General features: G+C 34.9%; 1 protein-coding gene across 1 annotated transcript; it reads left to right on the top strand.

The window, feature by feature from the left end:
• Nucleotides 1–742: 742 nt before the first annotated feature.
• Nucleotides 743–8198, top strand: LOC126815262 (cytochrome P450 3A24). Its single transcript, XM_050540829.2, has 11 exons — nucleotides 743–898; nucleotides 1314–1418; nucleotides 2035–2128; nucleotides 3238–3290; nucleotides 3747–3846; nucleotides 4053–4169; nucleotides 4894–4982; nucleotides 5462–5610; nucleotides 5974–6098; nucleotides 6784–6883; nucleotides 8020–8198. Exons 2-11 carry the CDS (start codon nucleotides 1345–1347, stop codon nucleotides 8196–8198), a joined length of 1080 nt encoding a protein of 359 aa, XP_050396786.2. The 5' UTR covers nucleotides 743–898; nucleotides 1314–1344.
• Nucleotides 8199–15740: the final 7542 nt, after the last annotated feature.

Below are 15740 nucleotides of genomic sequence, written 5' to 3'. Positions count from 1 at the left end.
GCATACCAGAAATATTCAAAGGGGGTCCCGGGTCCCTTTGAATATTTATGTACTATAGCTTCCTAGGACACCAAGATAACAAATCACCGGCCTTCGCTTCATATTTTAGCAAATAGAGGGTAGAATTATGATTTTTTTTCAAGATATATTATAGTTTTTTGATCAAATGGAGGATTGACGGGGAAATAAACATAAAATTTTTACATATCAAGTTGATTTAATAAATAGTTATTTAGATAAAGTCTTAAAAGTATAAAAGATTGTATTTTAGCGCAGTGAAATTTTCAAGTTCAAGAGGGAAGGGGGCTCATTGAAACTTGTCTGCGATATCACCTCGGTGGAAGCGGACGTAAAATACAACTAACCCATCATCAATTGAAACTTTTGCCCTGGGGCGCCACATAGGCTTGTGAGGCCCCTGTGCGTCTGGTGTTCAGTGAAATTACTCATTATGCCGATTCTTCGTGCAGTTCAACGGTCAAGCAAACAATAATATTTTTTAGCTGACAAATGACTTATCTGTCCCATTTGGAGCAAGATGTTTCTCGGATAGCCTATATGCAAGTTTTGTCCATATAAGGAGACAAGGGTTGTTTTTTTTATTTCTTTTGAAAGATAAATATGAGTCACATTTAAAATCAAAATGGATCATAAACAATAATATGAAGATCATTAATCAGTATAACTAACCTTGTACGTGTGTATATCAAATATATCCTTTTATAGACTTACTATGTCTTATCTATATTTATACAGTCACGTGACTATCGTGTTCACGTACATTGTTTAGACAGATAAATATCCTTCGGCTAACACTATATTACTGCAAGCTGACCGAAATACACGATTTCATTTGGTGTTGAAAAAAGACTAGAGGGTTCTTTTAATACAGCTAAATGTAAGTAATACGAATTTGGCGAGTATGCTCGTTTGAATATTGACAACACTTAAACGTCCTCGCTTGATTTACGGTTAGTTATCATTCACACACACTGTGTTGTGTTGTGTTGTGGTAATGTAGCTATATTTATCGTGTCACAGCATACATATAGTTCGCCAATCGATAAAATGTTTGACTAAATGTCAAACAGATACAGTGAAATCGACGTTTTTTTACGGAGTTGACAAATTACAAAGGTCGGCGAATGCATTCTTACCCGACACCCCATCGTAGCCTTTATACAGCGTTATTGTAAACTGTAAATTACCCGTACAAGTAGCAGCCTGGATCTCTAATGTTCACGCTGAATGATTTCATATGATTGTGCAATTCGTTCAGCCTAACAAGGAGTTATATTTATTATATTTTTCAGAGGTTATATATGAGTATCCACATTTAACAAGATGAATATATTTGGATTAATTGATATACCTATATGGTTATTGTTAATAATCTCTACAATTGTTTTAATATATTTGTAAGTATTGGAAGTTTTGCTTATTAAATTGTTGAGCATGCAAATTATATCATTACTGTTTGGCTCCTTATTTGCGAGATCCATCACCACCTAAGTTTAAAGGGCAGCCATTTCTACAAAGTTATCTCTATGGTGATGCCATTTTGTCTGTCAGCTCTCCATATGGCTAACTGTCACCCTAACAGGGAATCTCTTGGTCTTAGCCCCTGGGACCAGGAATAGATGCCTAAACTTCGCACTTTTCATTTCTCTGAACAAAACATTCAAGGGAAGCTATACAAAATTATCTCTGTAGAAATGGTGGCTCTTTCAGGGAAGAAAAAAATTCGAAGTTTAACAGTACCAAACCGATGGTAATTTCTAGGCCAAGGTCAATTATTTTGTAACGAAACCGAGTACTTATGTCTCTCATCGTCCCCATTGTAACATGTTCTAAATTTTACCCGAATCGCTACAAATTAAAGAAACCCAAGAACTACGCTGAAGTTGATTCTTTTACAATTTTAATTAAAACACTTGTAAATCTGCACACCCATCCCAAGGACTCTAAAACAGCTTTCGATCTAATACAAATATAAACTACTGTCATTTATCGTTCTAAAATTCAATTTTCCAGATATCTGACATGGAATTTAGATATTTATAAAGATACTGGTATACCCGGACCACCACCCAGCACAGTCTATCTTTTGAAAAAGATGTTCAAAGACGTTTGTATTCTTATTATAAATTATCAATATGCAAAACTTAAGCTTAAAGGGGCATTATGTAAGATTTAGATAAAGAGCTGACCATTCTCGCTATAATATTTCAAAAATAGATAATGCAAAATGAAAATATTGAAAATTTTATTCAAATTATTTTGGGCGAGGTTATCAATGGTTTTTAGACAAGATGTGTGCATTGATCGTTACCACCATACTGGTCATTCGAGTCTTAGCCTCCAATCTCCATTTCTAAATTAAATCATTAAATAGCCGAACCGTTTTAATCTACTTAAAATTGCATCGAAAGTTGATTTGGTCTCGTCATGCTAATAGGTGTCTAGTTAATAATTTACATGTGATATAACATTTAAGGCCCAAAGAAAGATCCGTAATAGGCAGATTTAGCTCTTGAATAATGCCTATTTAAACCAACGAATTCCGGACTAGGATCATTGTTTATGATATCACCCCTCGTGGAAGTGGACGTTAAACTCCAAAAACGAACGAACGGACTAGGACCGGACTTTTAAACGTTTAGGATTGATCAAATTTAATCATTCTACTACTTAAAGTCTGATAGTCTATATTTTTGTACCAATACAGTCTGATAGTATATATTTGATATTTATAGTCTGGTAGTATATACTTGATACTTATAGTCTGATAGACTATGATTATTTGGTACCTAAAGTCTGATAGTCCATATTTTGTACTTATAGCCTGATAGTCTATCTGTTAGTCTATATTTGATACTTATAGTCTATGATTATTTGTTACCTAAAGTCTGATAGTCTATATATTTTTGTACCTATAGTCTGATAGTCTATATTGGATACTTTTAGTTTGATGGTCTATATAATTGATACTTATAGTTTGATAGTCTATTTGGCACCTATAGTCTGATAGTCTATATTTGGCACGTATGGTCTCATAGTCTATATTGGGTACCTATAGTCTCATAGTCTATATTTGATACTTATAGTCTGATAGTTTATATTTGCCGTTTATTTTGGAACAGTGGACCTTTTTTTTAGCAAAGATTGGAGTTTGTTTAACATGTTTTTCCAAAATTAGCATTAAAAGGTGAACAAGCTCTCTTTTGTCGGTTTCAGGGTTTGGTTGACACTCAAACGGAATTAATAAAAACTTACGGACCGGTTGTTGGGTACGTATAAAATTATATTGTTTTATTAGTTTTGTCTTGTTCTTTTGTTTATAATGATTTTTAACATATTCGTTCCTTGTTTATTTATAAAATTAATACTATAACCAAAAAAGAAATCCACAAATTCCCATCTTGCTTTTTGGCACCGTACACTTAACGTATGCTTTGAAGAGATCTTTTATCGAAACGACAAATCAATGAACAGTCTTTCTAAAATAGGTTCGGTGGTATTGAAATGCCGAGTCTATTTATCCATAGACAATTTCGAAGTCATGGTGTTGCTTTTGATGCTAATATTGTGTGACACTTTTTTAAACTTAAAATATAATTGAAATTATTCCGCGATCATTAGAGCTTTTAGGACAATTTTAATCATTATTATTGAGGAAATTGTACATTTCAACCAACAAGATTTTGCCGTTTTGAAACTGACCACAAAATATTTTTTTTTTTTAGTTTGTTTATGGGAAGAATTCCAACATGTATTGTTGGTGATCCTGAACTTATAAAGGAAATCTGCGTAAAACAGGCAACGTCAAATTTTCCAGATAGATTGGTGAGCGTTTATTAGACTATTTGAGTTGACGGGAGAGGGGAGTGGAGGGGAGGGGGGGGGGGGTATGCGATTGTAAAATATATTTTTTAACCCTTTTCAAGTTAATTGTGTAAGCAATATTCGTTTATTTTTTTCGACCGAAATTCGTCCATGCTTTCTTATTTATACATTTATTTAATAGGTTAAATTCTGTTTCTCCCGCACAGGTAAACAGTTCAGTGCCAAAACAGCTGGAAAATTCTATGCAGTTTTTGGAAGGAGAACATTGGAAGTTTGTTCGAGGTCATATCAGTCCTACTTTTAGTACTGGAAAATTAAAAGAAGTATGTAACTTATTAGAAGCCTTTACTCAGGTTCTACACTTAAACATACATTATGCAAGAGCTAAATCTGCCTATTGCAGGTCTTTCTTTAGGTCTGAAATGTTATCTTAATTATTAATTAGACATTAATTAACTTATCCAGACCATAATCAACAGTCTCGATGTCATCGCTAGCCTACGATATTTACTGGATTAGAATCCTCTCTGCTGCGCAACGCTCATTAATGGATAATTGATATTATGTTTTTTATCGCACCGACGTTAGTAATGATGATCGAGGCTAGGCTTAAAATTCAATCGCTAAATTCTCGATTCAGAGTGGATCAATTTGACTGAAATTCCCTTTACATTATCTAGTTTTTAACTTTTATTGTTGTGAGAATTGTCAGCTCTTTATCTAATAACCCATAATGTATCTTTAAGTATTTAATAACACACTTAAGATATTTTAACTGGTAACCTTTATCTTCTGTCGAATATCTGATCATCTGTATCAATTTAACCTGGCGATGGTTCTGGAATTTCCGTCACTGATCTGGTGACAGTCACAATTATGGCGCCCATGGATGAAAATCTAGTTCTGATGAGCCTGCATAACAATGCAAAGCAAAAGTCACAAAAATCTAAATTTAATTGAAAGCCTTCTCCTGTGACGTTTACGTTGTGAGCTTTGTAAACCTCAGAGAAATAAAGGTTTTTACTTCGTATTATGATTTTATTTCAGACGGTACCTTTAATACATAAATGCTGTGATACTTTAATGGTGGCTATTGATAGATTATCTAAAACTGACGAAAACATTGACACAAAAAAGTAAGATTTGTCTGTACATGCTTTTAAAGGGCGACAACTTCAGTTCAGTGTTAAATTTTAATAACACTATATGGGCCCTCTTCAATAGAAGGCATGGTCTCGCTTTAACTACGTACGTTGTAAAACTCGCAGTCGTTGCTTCAGGAACATGTATATGAACTAGTAATTGTCATTTCTTGACCCATGACATATTCTTTTAACATTCCGATGATCTTAATCTTTGTAACTAATGGAGACCGAGAGAATTGCTATCATCACACGGTCAGAGGGAGCAAGCCCATACAATAAATATAGTTCTCTAAGATTTGAAAACCTTGTTGTTAGGTCACTGATCTCCCTGTTGTGATTACCCTTGAAATCTATTATCTTTTATGATCAAAAGTAATTCTTCCAGTAGCTATATTTTGTTTGCCGCTTAATACATTCAAGACATGAATCTAACAATATTAATATTACGAATGAATTCATTTGTTCTTCAGGTTGTTTGCATGTTTTAGTATGGATATTATTGCAAGTATATCTTTTGGAATGGAAATCGACTCTCAAGATGACCCTAATAATAAATTCGTCAAGCATGCAAATTCTCTAATGGTTAACAAAAAGGCGGTATTTATCGCTATGGTATGCCGTAAGTAAAGTATTATAGACTCAATTAAATAATCCCCTAACACACTTCAAACGATACTAAAACTTTGTTCCGTATAGTGCACATGCGCTCCAAATATTTACCGTGTCTATATCGCATGTCGAACCTCGTGTGTTTTCTCCAGCTACCCCGCTCCCAGGCGTTCCTCAAACTGCTAAAGATCCCTATGTACAAGCCAATTACTGAAATATAAGTGTACCATAATTATTATGTTAGTCCCGAAATGACTTAGTTTGTTTCTTGTGGACGTTAAACCCCAGCAGCTGTTATCTTCATTATTCGTCATGTAAATTTTCAATTGGCAAAACTATATTTGAATAAAATGCATATATAAATATTTTTCAGTGATTTTTCCTTTTATGAAAAAGGTCTTTGCATATTTCAATATCTGGGGCGGAGGTAACGAAGCCTTGGATTTTTTTGAAAGGGCTACAGCAGCGGCCATAGAAGAACGTATAAAGGGGAAACAGGTATATTTTAGTGAACATTCAACATGAAAGACCTTTATCTGAAGTTCTGTGAGATATATACACTTAATTTCAATGTTGCGTTGGTCACATGCCTTCAAATTCCAAGCAGCGTGAGTGCTTGGATATTCATGTCTACACAGCCAAATTGATCGTTGCCATTACTAGGTCATATGTATAATTGAAGAATGAAATTCCTTAAATGATTTACGTAAACCTTACTTTTTCGATAGCCCAAATGAATGGTAATATTTGGATTAAAAATCTTTAGTTAAAGTCAATTATTATTATCGTAACACGCTGGCTATTTATTTGTATTAATAACCAGAGTTTGATTTGAGTGTGGAATCTGTGACTTATTTTATTAAAATACTGAGATTTACCTTCAAAATAATTAATCTATAAAATATAATACAATCATTTCTTAACGGGAAAGAATCAACTTCAAAGTGGTTAAAATACAAAATCACAACTAAGTGGAATGGAAGAAAACAGCAAAGTAAACTACATTCAATGTAAAGTAAAAAGAAAATAGCAACAGTGGAAAAACACCTTTGGGGTTAATTGTAGATGCAATCCGGAAGTGGGCAAACATACCACTCCTTGTGCTAAACAATTTACCGCTCGTCTCTTCATAATTATTTTCCCGCAGTAGGTATACCTAATAATATGTTTTGTATTTGTATAGGAACGTAAAGACTTTTTGCAACTAATGATAAATGCTCGCAAGGAGGGCGTCGTTGACCCTGAATATAAGCCAGCTAATCCTGAAGAGTGGAAAAATAGAGGTACGAGCGTATGTTGATGATTAATGATGTCATTGTTCTCAATGAACAGCAATTGAACAGTACTTTCGTTTGATAAATTTGTTGAAATATAGCTAAACGTTGACTTGCTTAGCTATCAATTTCTCGGTGCATTCTATATATCTGCAAATAATTATATACCAAATCATACAAATTATAGCCAAATCAGTTTACATCGAAATTTATTTTTTGCCAACCAGCGAAGTTCTCAAGCGCGTTGAATCGTGGACATTGCTGGGATGCAGAACAGAAACATAATAAGGCATTCAGTATTCACATTAATTTTTATACGCCCACATTGAAATGTAGTCGTATATTGTTGTCGCCTCGTCCGTCCGTCGATCCGATTGACTTTAAATTTATACACAGTGTTTAAGGTCATGCGACGAAGAAGCTTATTGATTTTCAGCGATTTTCGATAATTACTGCCAGAGTTATGGCCCTTGATCACTTCAAAAAATCTTGTGGACGCTCTAGAGGTCAAAGTTAATACCCGATTGACTTTAAATTGATACACAATGTTTAAGGTCATGAGACGAATAAGCCTTTTGATTTCCGATAATAACTGCCAGAGTTATGGCCCTTGCTCACTTTGAAAAATCTTGTGATGCCCTAGAGGCTAAAGTTATCACCCGATTGACTTCAGGTTGATACACAGAGTTTAAGGTCTTGAGACGAACAAGTATATTGAATCTTTATGACTTGAACAGCTAAATCCATGATGTTAAAAGTTTCGTTTACTAAACGGTAGCACGGGCAGAACTTTAGAAAAACCAAACAAATTCTAATGGTTTTCTGATAATTACTTAATGAGTTGATACTCTTAATCAGATTTTAATGTATTATAAATGTTTCATTACCGAAAAAAGTAAAAATAAGCGACAACTCTTGTTGACTGCCCGGACGATATAGCAGCTGTGGGCGTATGTTTCGTTGCCGACAACCTATCTTTATTGACGGTCTTGGGATGTTTAATTTGAAATGACATGATTGTGTCGTTCATCAGAAAGGAAACGTTGAAACAAAGGCCCGGGACTGTTGAATCTAAAAACATATTTTAATACTATAATATTGTTCATAATAGGCTTTAAATTAGACTTTGACCTTTTTGGTTTCAGGTTTAACTAATGGAGAAATTTACGCAAATTCAATGTTGTTTTTCGTAGCAGCGTATGAAACTGTTTCACTCAATTTAACGTTCCTTGCCTATTCCCTAGCTATAAACCCAGAGGTCCAGGATGAACTGATTGATGAAATTGATCGTGAACTTCGAGGGGTACGTATTTATTGGAGTTGATCTTTCTGTAATTTCCATGATGGTGGCAACAATTCAAAACATTTTCTGTGAGCACATGATTATTACAATGACTAAAATACTTTGGCGTGGGTGTGTAGGTTCTTTTTGGGTGTGGGATGGGTGTACCCTGACAGCGGTTTTGTCACCTACTTTTCATAAAGATCGCCTGGTCGCATGTAAATGTGTAGACGTGTTGATCTCCGCTTTTTTATTACGTTTGACCAGACAGTAAGTTCCTTTATTGTCAACCCCCAGGAGCTACCCTGACAAATGGGAAAGTGACTTCAACAATCTAATACCAACGGAAAAGCTTGAGGATTCCCTTAAAATGACAAGACATTTGCAGTTCCCAGACTTTGATTCTCCAGATATTCCCTTTTTGAATAAGTCTTTTCTCTATACTGTCATATACAGGCTCATAATAAATTCAAATTTCAGGTGTAAAATTTAATTATGTCCATACCTATCTAATTGTAAGCTTGATAATGAAATGAAATGAAATGGAGTTTAACGTCCTACTGTGCATTGCTGCTTAAGTTAAGCAGGGTGATACATAGTTTGGTTGCTAGATGATTTATGAAAAAAATATATCCAATTAATGAAAGTCGTCTATTAAATTGTTGGCTTGTTTATTCAGATATGAAGCCAGACACGGTTTTTGTTATGACATTTCTATATATATATATATAGTTCTCTATTTGTGTTTTTGTTGATAATTGTGTATTTTAATTACAGGAAAAACCAACATATGACCATGTATTTAATAAAATGCCTTATTTAGATAAAGTGATGTGTGAATCGTTACGTCTGTTTCCACCTGCACAGCTGTAAGTAAACAACCCGGTCTGAACGAAATTCATATGGTGATGGTGGTGGTATGTGTATGTGGTGTGTGTGGGGTTATTTACATCATGGGAGATTAGATAAAGAGTTGCCAGTTCTCACAATAATAGTTAAAAACTAGATAATGTAAAGGGAATTTGCTGAAAATTTCAGTCGGATTGGTCCACTCTGAACCGAGGTTTTAGCGATTGAATTTTCGGCCTAGCCTCGATCATCATTACGAAAGTCAGTATGATAAAAAACATAATCTCGATTATCCATTTCATGATTAAATTATGAATAGAAGTAGAACAGCAAATCGGAACCTAATCCAATAAACATCGCAGGCTAGCGATGTCATCGAGAGTTGATTATGGTCTGGATAAGTTAATTAATGTCTAATTAATAATTAAGATAACATTTCAGGCCTAAAAAAAGACCTGCAATAGGCGGATTTAGCTCTTGCATAATGTATGTTTAACTAAATTTCCAGGAATAATTAGCATTAAAGTATAGATCTACATTACCGAAAAAATATTTCAATCATAACGAACTGGACCCTGAAGTTGCGTATGGAATAACGTCCGCTGCCAAAAATATGTGATCCTCTTTGCAGAGTAATTATTAATATAGTCTCTGAGGCGAATCTGTTTATTCTTGTCGTTACCATAAACTATATCTTATTAAAATACGGACAAATTAATTTAATTAAGTTATCCTTTAGGTCCACGCGATTAGCAAGAGAGGATGTTACTATAGGAGGATATAAGTTCAAGAAGGGTATGGATATCCACATACCAATATATCATCTACAGAAAAACCCGGATTTTTTCCCAGAGCCCGAAGTCTTTAATCCAGAAAGGTAATTAGATATAATACTTGAAATCTGATGAAATAATGTTGCCACTTGTTTTCAAATATTCCGTATGCATTTAATAGTTTTTTTATGTTTATTAACTGTTCTAATTCCGTTAAATGACACGCTACTAGCATTTAGCAATTATATGTATTACAATATTTTGTAGATACCATATACCATCTAGGAATTACGCAGCGTTCATCAAATTTACCCGTTTTTGATTCGAGTGTCAGAGCAACCTTTTAAATGACTAGCACGTCATCGTCACAGTTCTTGAGGCTTTGCTATTCAAAATTGCTAGGATTGTTCGGTTCGTCAGAAAGAGAAAGTCAGGTGTTGATTTTACGTACAGATATTACTTACTTTAACCAAAACATTCAGTCAAATAAATTTCATATACCTCTGGTGTCATTTGGAGAATAAAAATCAAGGGGGTTGATATCTTGTCCAAAAGAGCTAATTATATCAAACAAGACCAACGAAAGCCACGACCGAAGTGCTAAACAATGCATCTTCATTGTACCCCTCCCCCCCCCCCCCCCAATAACAGTACATAAACATAACAGTACTCAAATAGACTTACAATATATACATTAACATGGTAGCAATCAGCAACAAGAAACATAATGGCTTCAAAGAGATAAATTATCTAGAATAGTTAAATGCAGTACTGTATAATCGGATTATACATGTAAATTCGGAGGTTTCTAAATTGCTGTAAATCACAGCATAGCAGAATTAAGCATTTTGACTCCCAACACGATGGCATGCCTAAATTGCCTCATCCAGAAAACTTCTAGTTGACGTATAGTCAACCCCCAAAACACAACAAAATCAGTTTCCTTGTAAATATAACACTTTCTAATATATGATTATTATTGAAATTAATCCGGGCGAAATTATATCATGATTACATTGATATTGTGATCTGTTCATTGTATTTATTTGAAATCAGATTCTTTATAAATGAAATATGCTTGTGTCTTGTCTATTGGTGTTTAAACGGTGTTTTAGCCATTTTATGTATTTTACAGATTTACCGAGGAAGAGAAAAGTAAGCGTAACCCCTATACTTACATACCTTTTGGTATTGGCCCCAGAAGTTGTGTTGGAATGAGGTTAGCCATGTTGGAAGCAAGAGTTGCCATTGTGTGTTTGTTACAAAAATACAGAATAGGAACTACTGAAAAAACAACGGTAAGTCTTCAAGAAAAAGAAAGCTTATACATAGTTGCCACTATTTTTGAACTATATCATGATAATGTGATTTATGTTGATACGTCATGAATGAGTGGATGTCCTACTTTGCTGTACACACTGGGTTAATGTAAACGGTGTGTCGATAATACTTTTGTTTTAATTTGTTTGTGATATTAAAGTTTTAATTAATACTTTTAATGATAAAATCACGCACCAATTAAAATAACATTATATCCTTTGGGCTAGGGGTAGAATTTCTCTCATCGTGTCCTAACTGTATTCCAATACAGCACGACACTCCTACAGCTATTATACACAGAATGAGCCAAACACAATCCAAAATACATACATTCTTTAATCTAAAGTCTTTTCCGACCACAATGTTTGGTCGTAATTGAATGACTTCTAATTGTTTACTATTTAAAATTGAATTTCCATTTACTACACCAAGTATGCATATTATCTAGCATAGTTTGGCGTTTTTCTTGGAGCAAGATACACAATACTTACACTGCCTATGTCTAAAACTAGGTTTAAATTAAGGAATAAAACGGAAAATAAAGTTGGTGACGACAGAAGACACCACTGCTAATGTATGTTTACTTGCAATCATACTGCTATCACTTTGCTTGTCATATCGAACAATCCTATACATATTTATTACCCGTCATCAAACTTTGAACACAATTGTGATGGTGTTATTGCTATTGCTTCTTTAACTGAGCAACAATGTTAATCTTACTACCCCATCCCCCTTTTCTCAAAGTTGCATGTGCGAAATTTTGTTTAATATACTAAAATGTTTACTTATATTAAATATTCCAGATCCCGGTTGAAATAGAGCAGATCGGTTTCACTCGACCAAAGGGAATATTGCATCTTAAATTTGAGAAAAGATCTTACTAACTGCTAATAACATAAGTGCACGCCAGATAAAAATACCTGTAGATTTAAATTATAGCTGTGTGCTAGGATGGTGAAGGGTTCACACGGCTCCAGAAAAAACATCGATTAGTAATATCAGTGTAGAAATACTATAACCGGGACCACTCCCCCAACATCTTATTTATTATATAATGTATACTAATAATAAAATTGGCCATTATTATATATCATAGATAAATTATAAAAAGTACAGAATACTGTTCAACTAGTCTCTTATGGTCAGCGCTCTTTTAGTTATCAAGCACCTGTTTTATGGAATAATCTACCATTTAGTTTAAGATGTTGACATCTCTATATTCTTTTAAGAAAACTTAAAACACATTTATTTAATCAGGCTTTTAACTGACTCTGTATATAATTGTTAACATGTGCATAATCTTGTTGTTTATTTATGATTACATTGTCACTTTGTAAAGTGCCCCTGAACATGTTATATGAGAGGGCCCACTATAAATATGCTGTAATAATAATAATATTAATAATATGTATTGTATTTTGCCTTAATTATATTCTCCTAATATTACGCGTTTTGTCCAATTAGTATGTTTACACTTTACTCCCATCCCCATCTTACACCTTATAATTATTAGTACTTTAATCGCCTAATAGGATGTGATGCTTCCATTTTGTAACTTTTTACTGTTAAATATTTTTTTTCACAATAACACTATTTGCTCTTTTTCATTGATGAATCATTTACTTGATAACTTTACCCATGTTTTTATACACCCACGTTGAAATGTGGTCGTATATTGTCGTCGCCCCCGTCCGTCGGTCCGCCCGGCCGTCGTCCACAAGCCTTGTGGACGCTCTAGAGGCTACAGTTAATATCCGATTGACTTTACATTTATACACAGTGTTTGAGGCCATGAGATGAAGAATCATTATGGCCCTCCCTTGATCACTTTGAAAAATCTTGTGACGCTCTAGAGACTAAAGTTAATATCCGATTGACTTTAAATTGATACAGTGTGTGAGGTCATGAGACGAAGAATCATATTGACATTATGTAAGATTTAGATAAAGAGCAAGCCATTCTTGCTATAATAATTTCAACCACCGTACTGGATGTTCGAAGCTCCTCCATTTTTAAATTAAATCAAAATATGCCTGAACTGTTCTAATATATTTAATATCGCAGAAATCCGATGCCATCAAGAGTTGATTATGGCCTGCATAAGTTAATTAATGTCTAATTAATAATTTAGAAAACATTTCAGGCCTAAAGAAAGACCTGCAATAGGCAAATTTAGCTCTTGCGTAATGTGTGTTTAATAAGGAATAAGATCTTTTACAATTACACTAATAAGCCAAATCCCACCAAAGACCAAAGAGAAATTACAAATTATATATTGCAAACCAAGATTATCTTGCTCAAATCTAGAAGGTCATAAATAAAATCATCGAAGCATGGGGTCACAAGTCTATTGTATTTGAATAATAGTGCTAGAGTTCATCATAATGTTAGCTCTTTGACGTTCTGTTTTCCTGGACTGGCTGGAGCAAGTGCTGAACCAGCAAAGAAAGACATAAACTGAAGTTTAAGTAGATGATTTAATCAATCTGATTGGTAAAGGTCAATAGAGAATCCCGCAGTGCATTTCATTTCATGTTCAAGTTGTCCACAGAGCCCTCAAAACAATGAATAAATCATTATATGCGATGTAGCCCACGCCAACCTGGATCACCTGTTAAACTCCCCTTCTCATTGACTTTATGAGATGTTGGATTTAAGCGTGCGTTAGTCTTGTTCCATTCCTGGTGCGGGACCTGATCCAGTGGTACGATTCTGCACTGGTGGATCCCTCTGACAGATTCAGGCCAGGTTTTCTGTTTGGCCAAGTTGGTGCATAGCAACGGGCTCCCGACGCAGAAAATCCAAAATGGCACGCACACGGTATGGTTTAACGTTGCCTCTCTTTACTACTGTTGGCCATTGTGATTACCTCTAACCGTTACCAGTGGAGCCAATTTATCATGATAGAGCCGCCGCCGAATGGAATCTTCTCTAGGATGTTCTTCTGTGCATATACCATGTTCCAAATTTTCCATACCCTAAAACGACCCCCATCCGACCAGTGAATTTTACGCCACGACGCCATGTTCTGCCTAAGAAGATAAACAAATGTGTAATAAATGTCTAGATCCTTGACACATTTTCTCGAATTGTAAAACTGATTGGAGATGTACGAAATGTAAAGTAGTTGGACATAATCATTATGGATGTGTGGAAGGGTAAATTGAAGAGATGCTAGTACATAAAATGAAGTTAAGGAAGACAATGAAAGTAAATCTGAGAGTGAAGAAACAATAGCAGAAGAATTAGATGACGACACGATCAGACAAGCAAGAGTAAGGGGGATAAGCAGCAAAATATGATGACACTATTGCACTTTCGCACGTCTACCAGTTGCCGTGGTCGCAGAGAGGTGAATTTTTCAGCGGATGTTGCATGACATTTCTGGTTGACATTCTGATCTACATGTAGTTCAGATTTATATTTCCTGTCAAGACTTCTTCTAGATGCCTTTTACCTGGCTGACATAAAATTCGACCAGGTCGCCCCCTTCAATATTTTTATTAGATGACTGTGCCATAGTGGATTCATTGTGTTTAAAAGTATTAAGATCATCGGAATATTAAAAAAACTGTTACAGGCCAAGAAATGTCATCGATTTAACATTAAAGTTAAACTGTAGAGAATTACTTATCTTAGCCCTGATCTGTTAAACACCACTTCCCTTAAAGATTTAATCCCCTGAATTTCTTTTTCTCTGTACTCTTCTCCAATACAAATAATATAGCTCAAATTCACATATCACAGCTATCATACACACCACCTCCTTTGTTCGATAAATAGGGACATTTGCGAAAATGGGTAAACATGCTTGGAAAAGATTTATCCCGCTTATTATTCACCTGTTACCTGATGTCAGGCTATATATAGGCTTGAAGCTCGTGTTTCGTCGCCATTTCTCGGAAATATAGCAAAGAGTCATTATCGCTGCCGTCAATGGAAATCTTCCAAATCAAGCAAGCTGAATTCGATGCAACGAATTTAAATCAGATTAGAAGATTTTTCCAAAATACACCTGCCACTATTGTCGTCTGCAGGCAAAATGGACCTCTTTCTATTCAACATGCATGTCCAAATTGCCAACTTAAGTGAAGCAAAGGGTTACTTGGTAGAGCAGTTGATGGTGTTTGTTGGCGTTGTCCAGGCTGCAGAAGGACTTACGATAATAATATAAGAAAAGGGTGCGGACACAAGAGTTTTCCCGGGGCACAGTAGAACAGACTAAGAAAGAATTGAGCATTGGATCAGAGTACACTGTTGTTGATTGGCATCAGTTTTGTCAAGATATATGCGTTAGATATTTCACGAATCACACTCAACATCCCGGCGGGCCCGAGCAAATAATGGAAATTGATAAAAGTTTATTTGCCAGGCGAAAGACCACGTTGGGGGAGTTGATAGGAAGAGGTGAATCTTTGGAAGCTATGATCAAGCACAAAAACATGGGTTTTTGACACCAGTCCCTCATCGAGACACGGCAACACTGATTCCAAATATACAACAGTGGATTCCGTCCGGTTTTATCATCCATTCGGATATGTGGAGGGCCTACTGGGTTACTTGTGATATGTTCACAGAATGTAAATCACAACAGAATTTTGTTGATCCGGTTACCCAAACTAGTACTTACCACGTTGAG

Source organism: Patella vulgata, chromosome 3 (assembly GCF_932274485.2).
Source record: "Patella vulgata chromosome 3, xgPatVulg1.2, whole genome shotgun sequence".
Classification (NCBI taxonomy): Eukaryota; Metazoa; Mollusca; class Gastropoda; family Patellidae; genus Patella; species Patella vulgata.
Note: the sequence above shows the minus strand (reverse complement) of the source record. Positions and strands in the feature narration are given on the sequence as shown.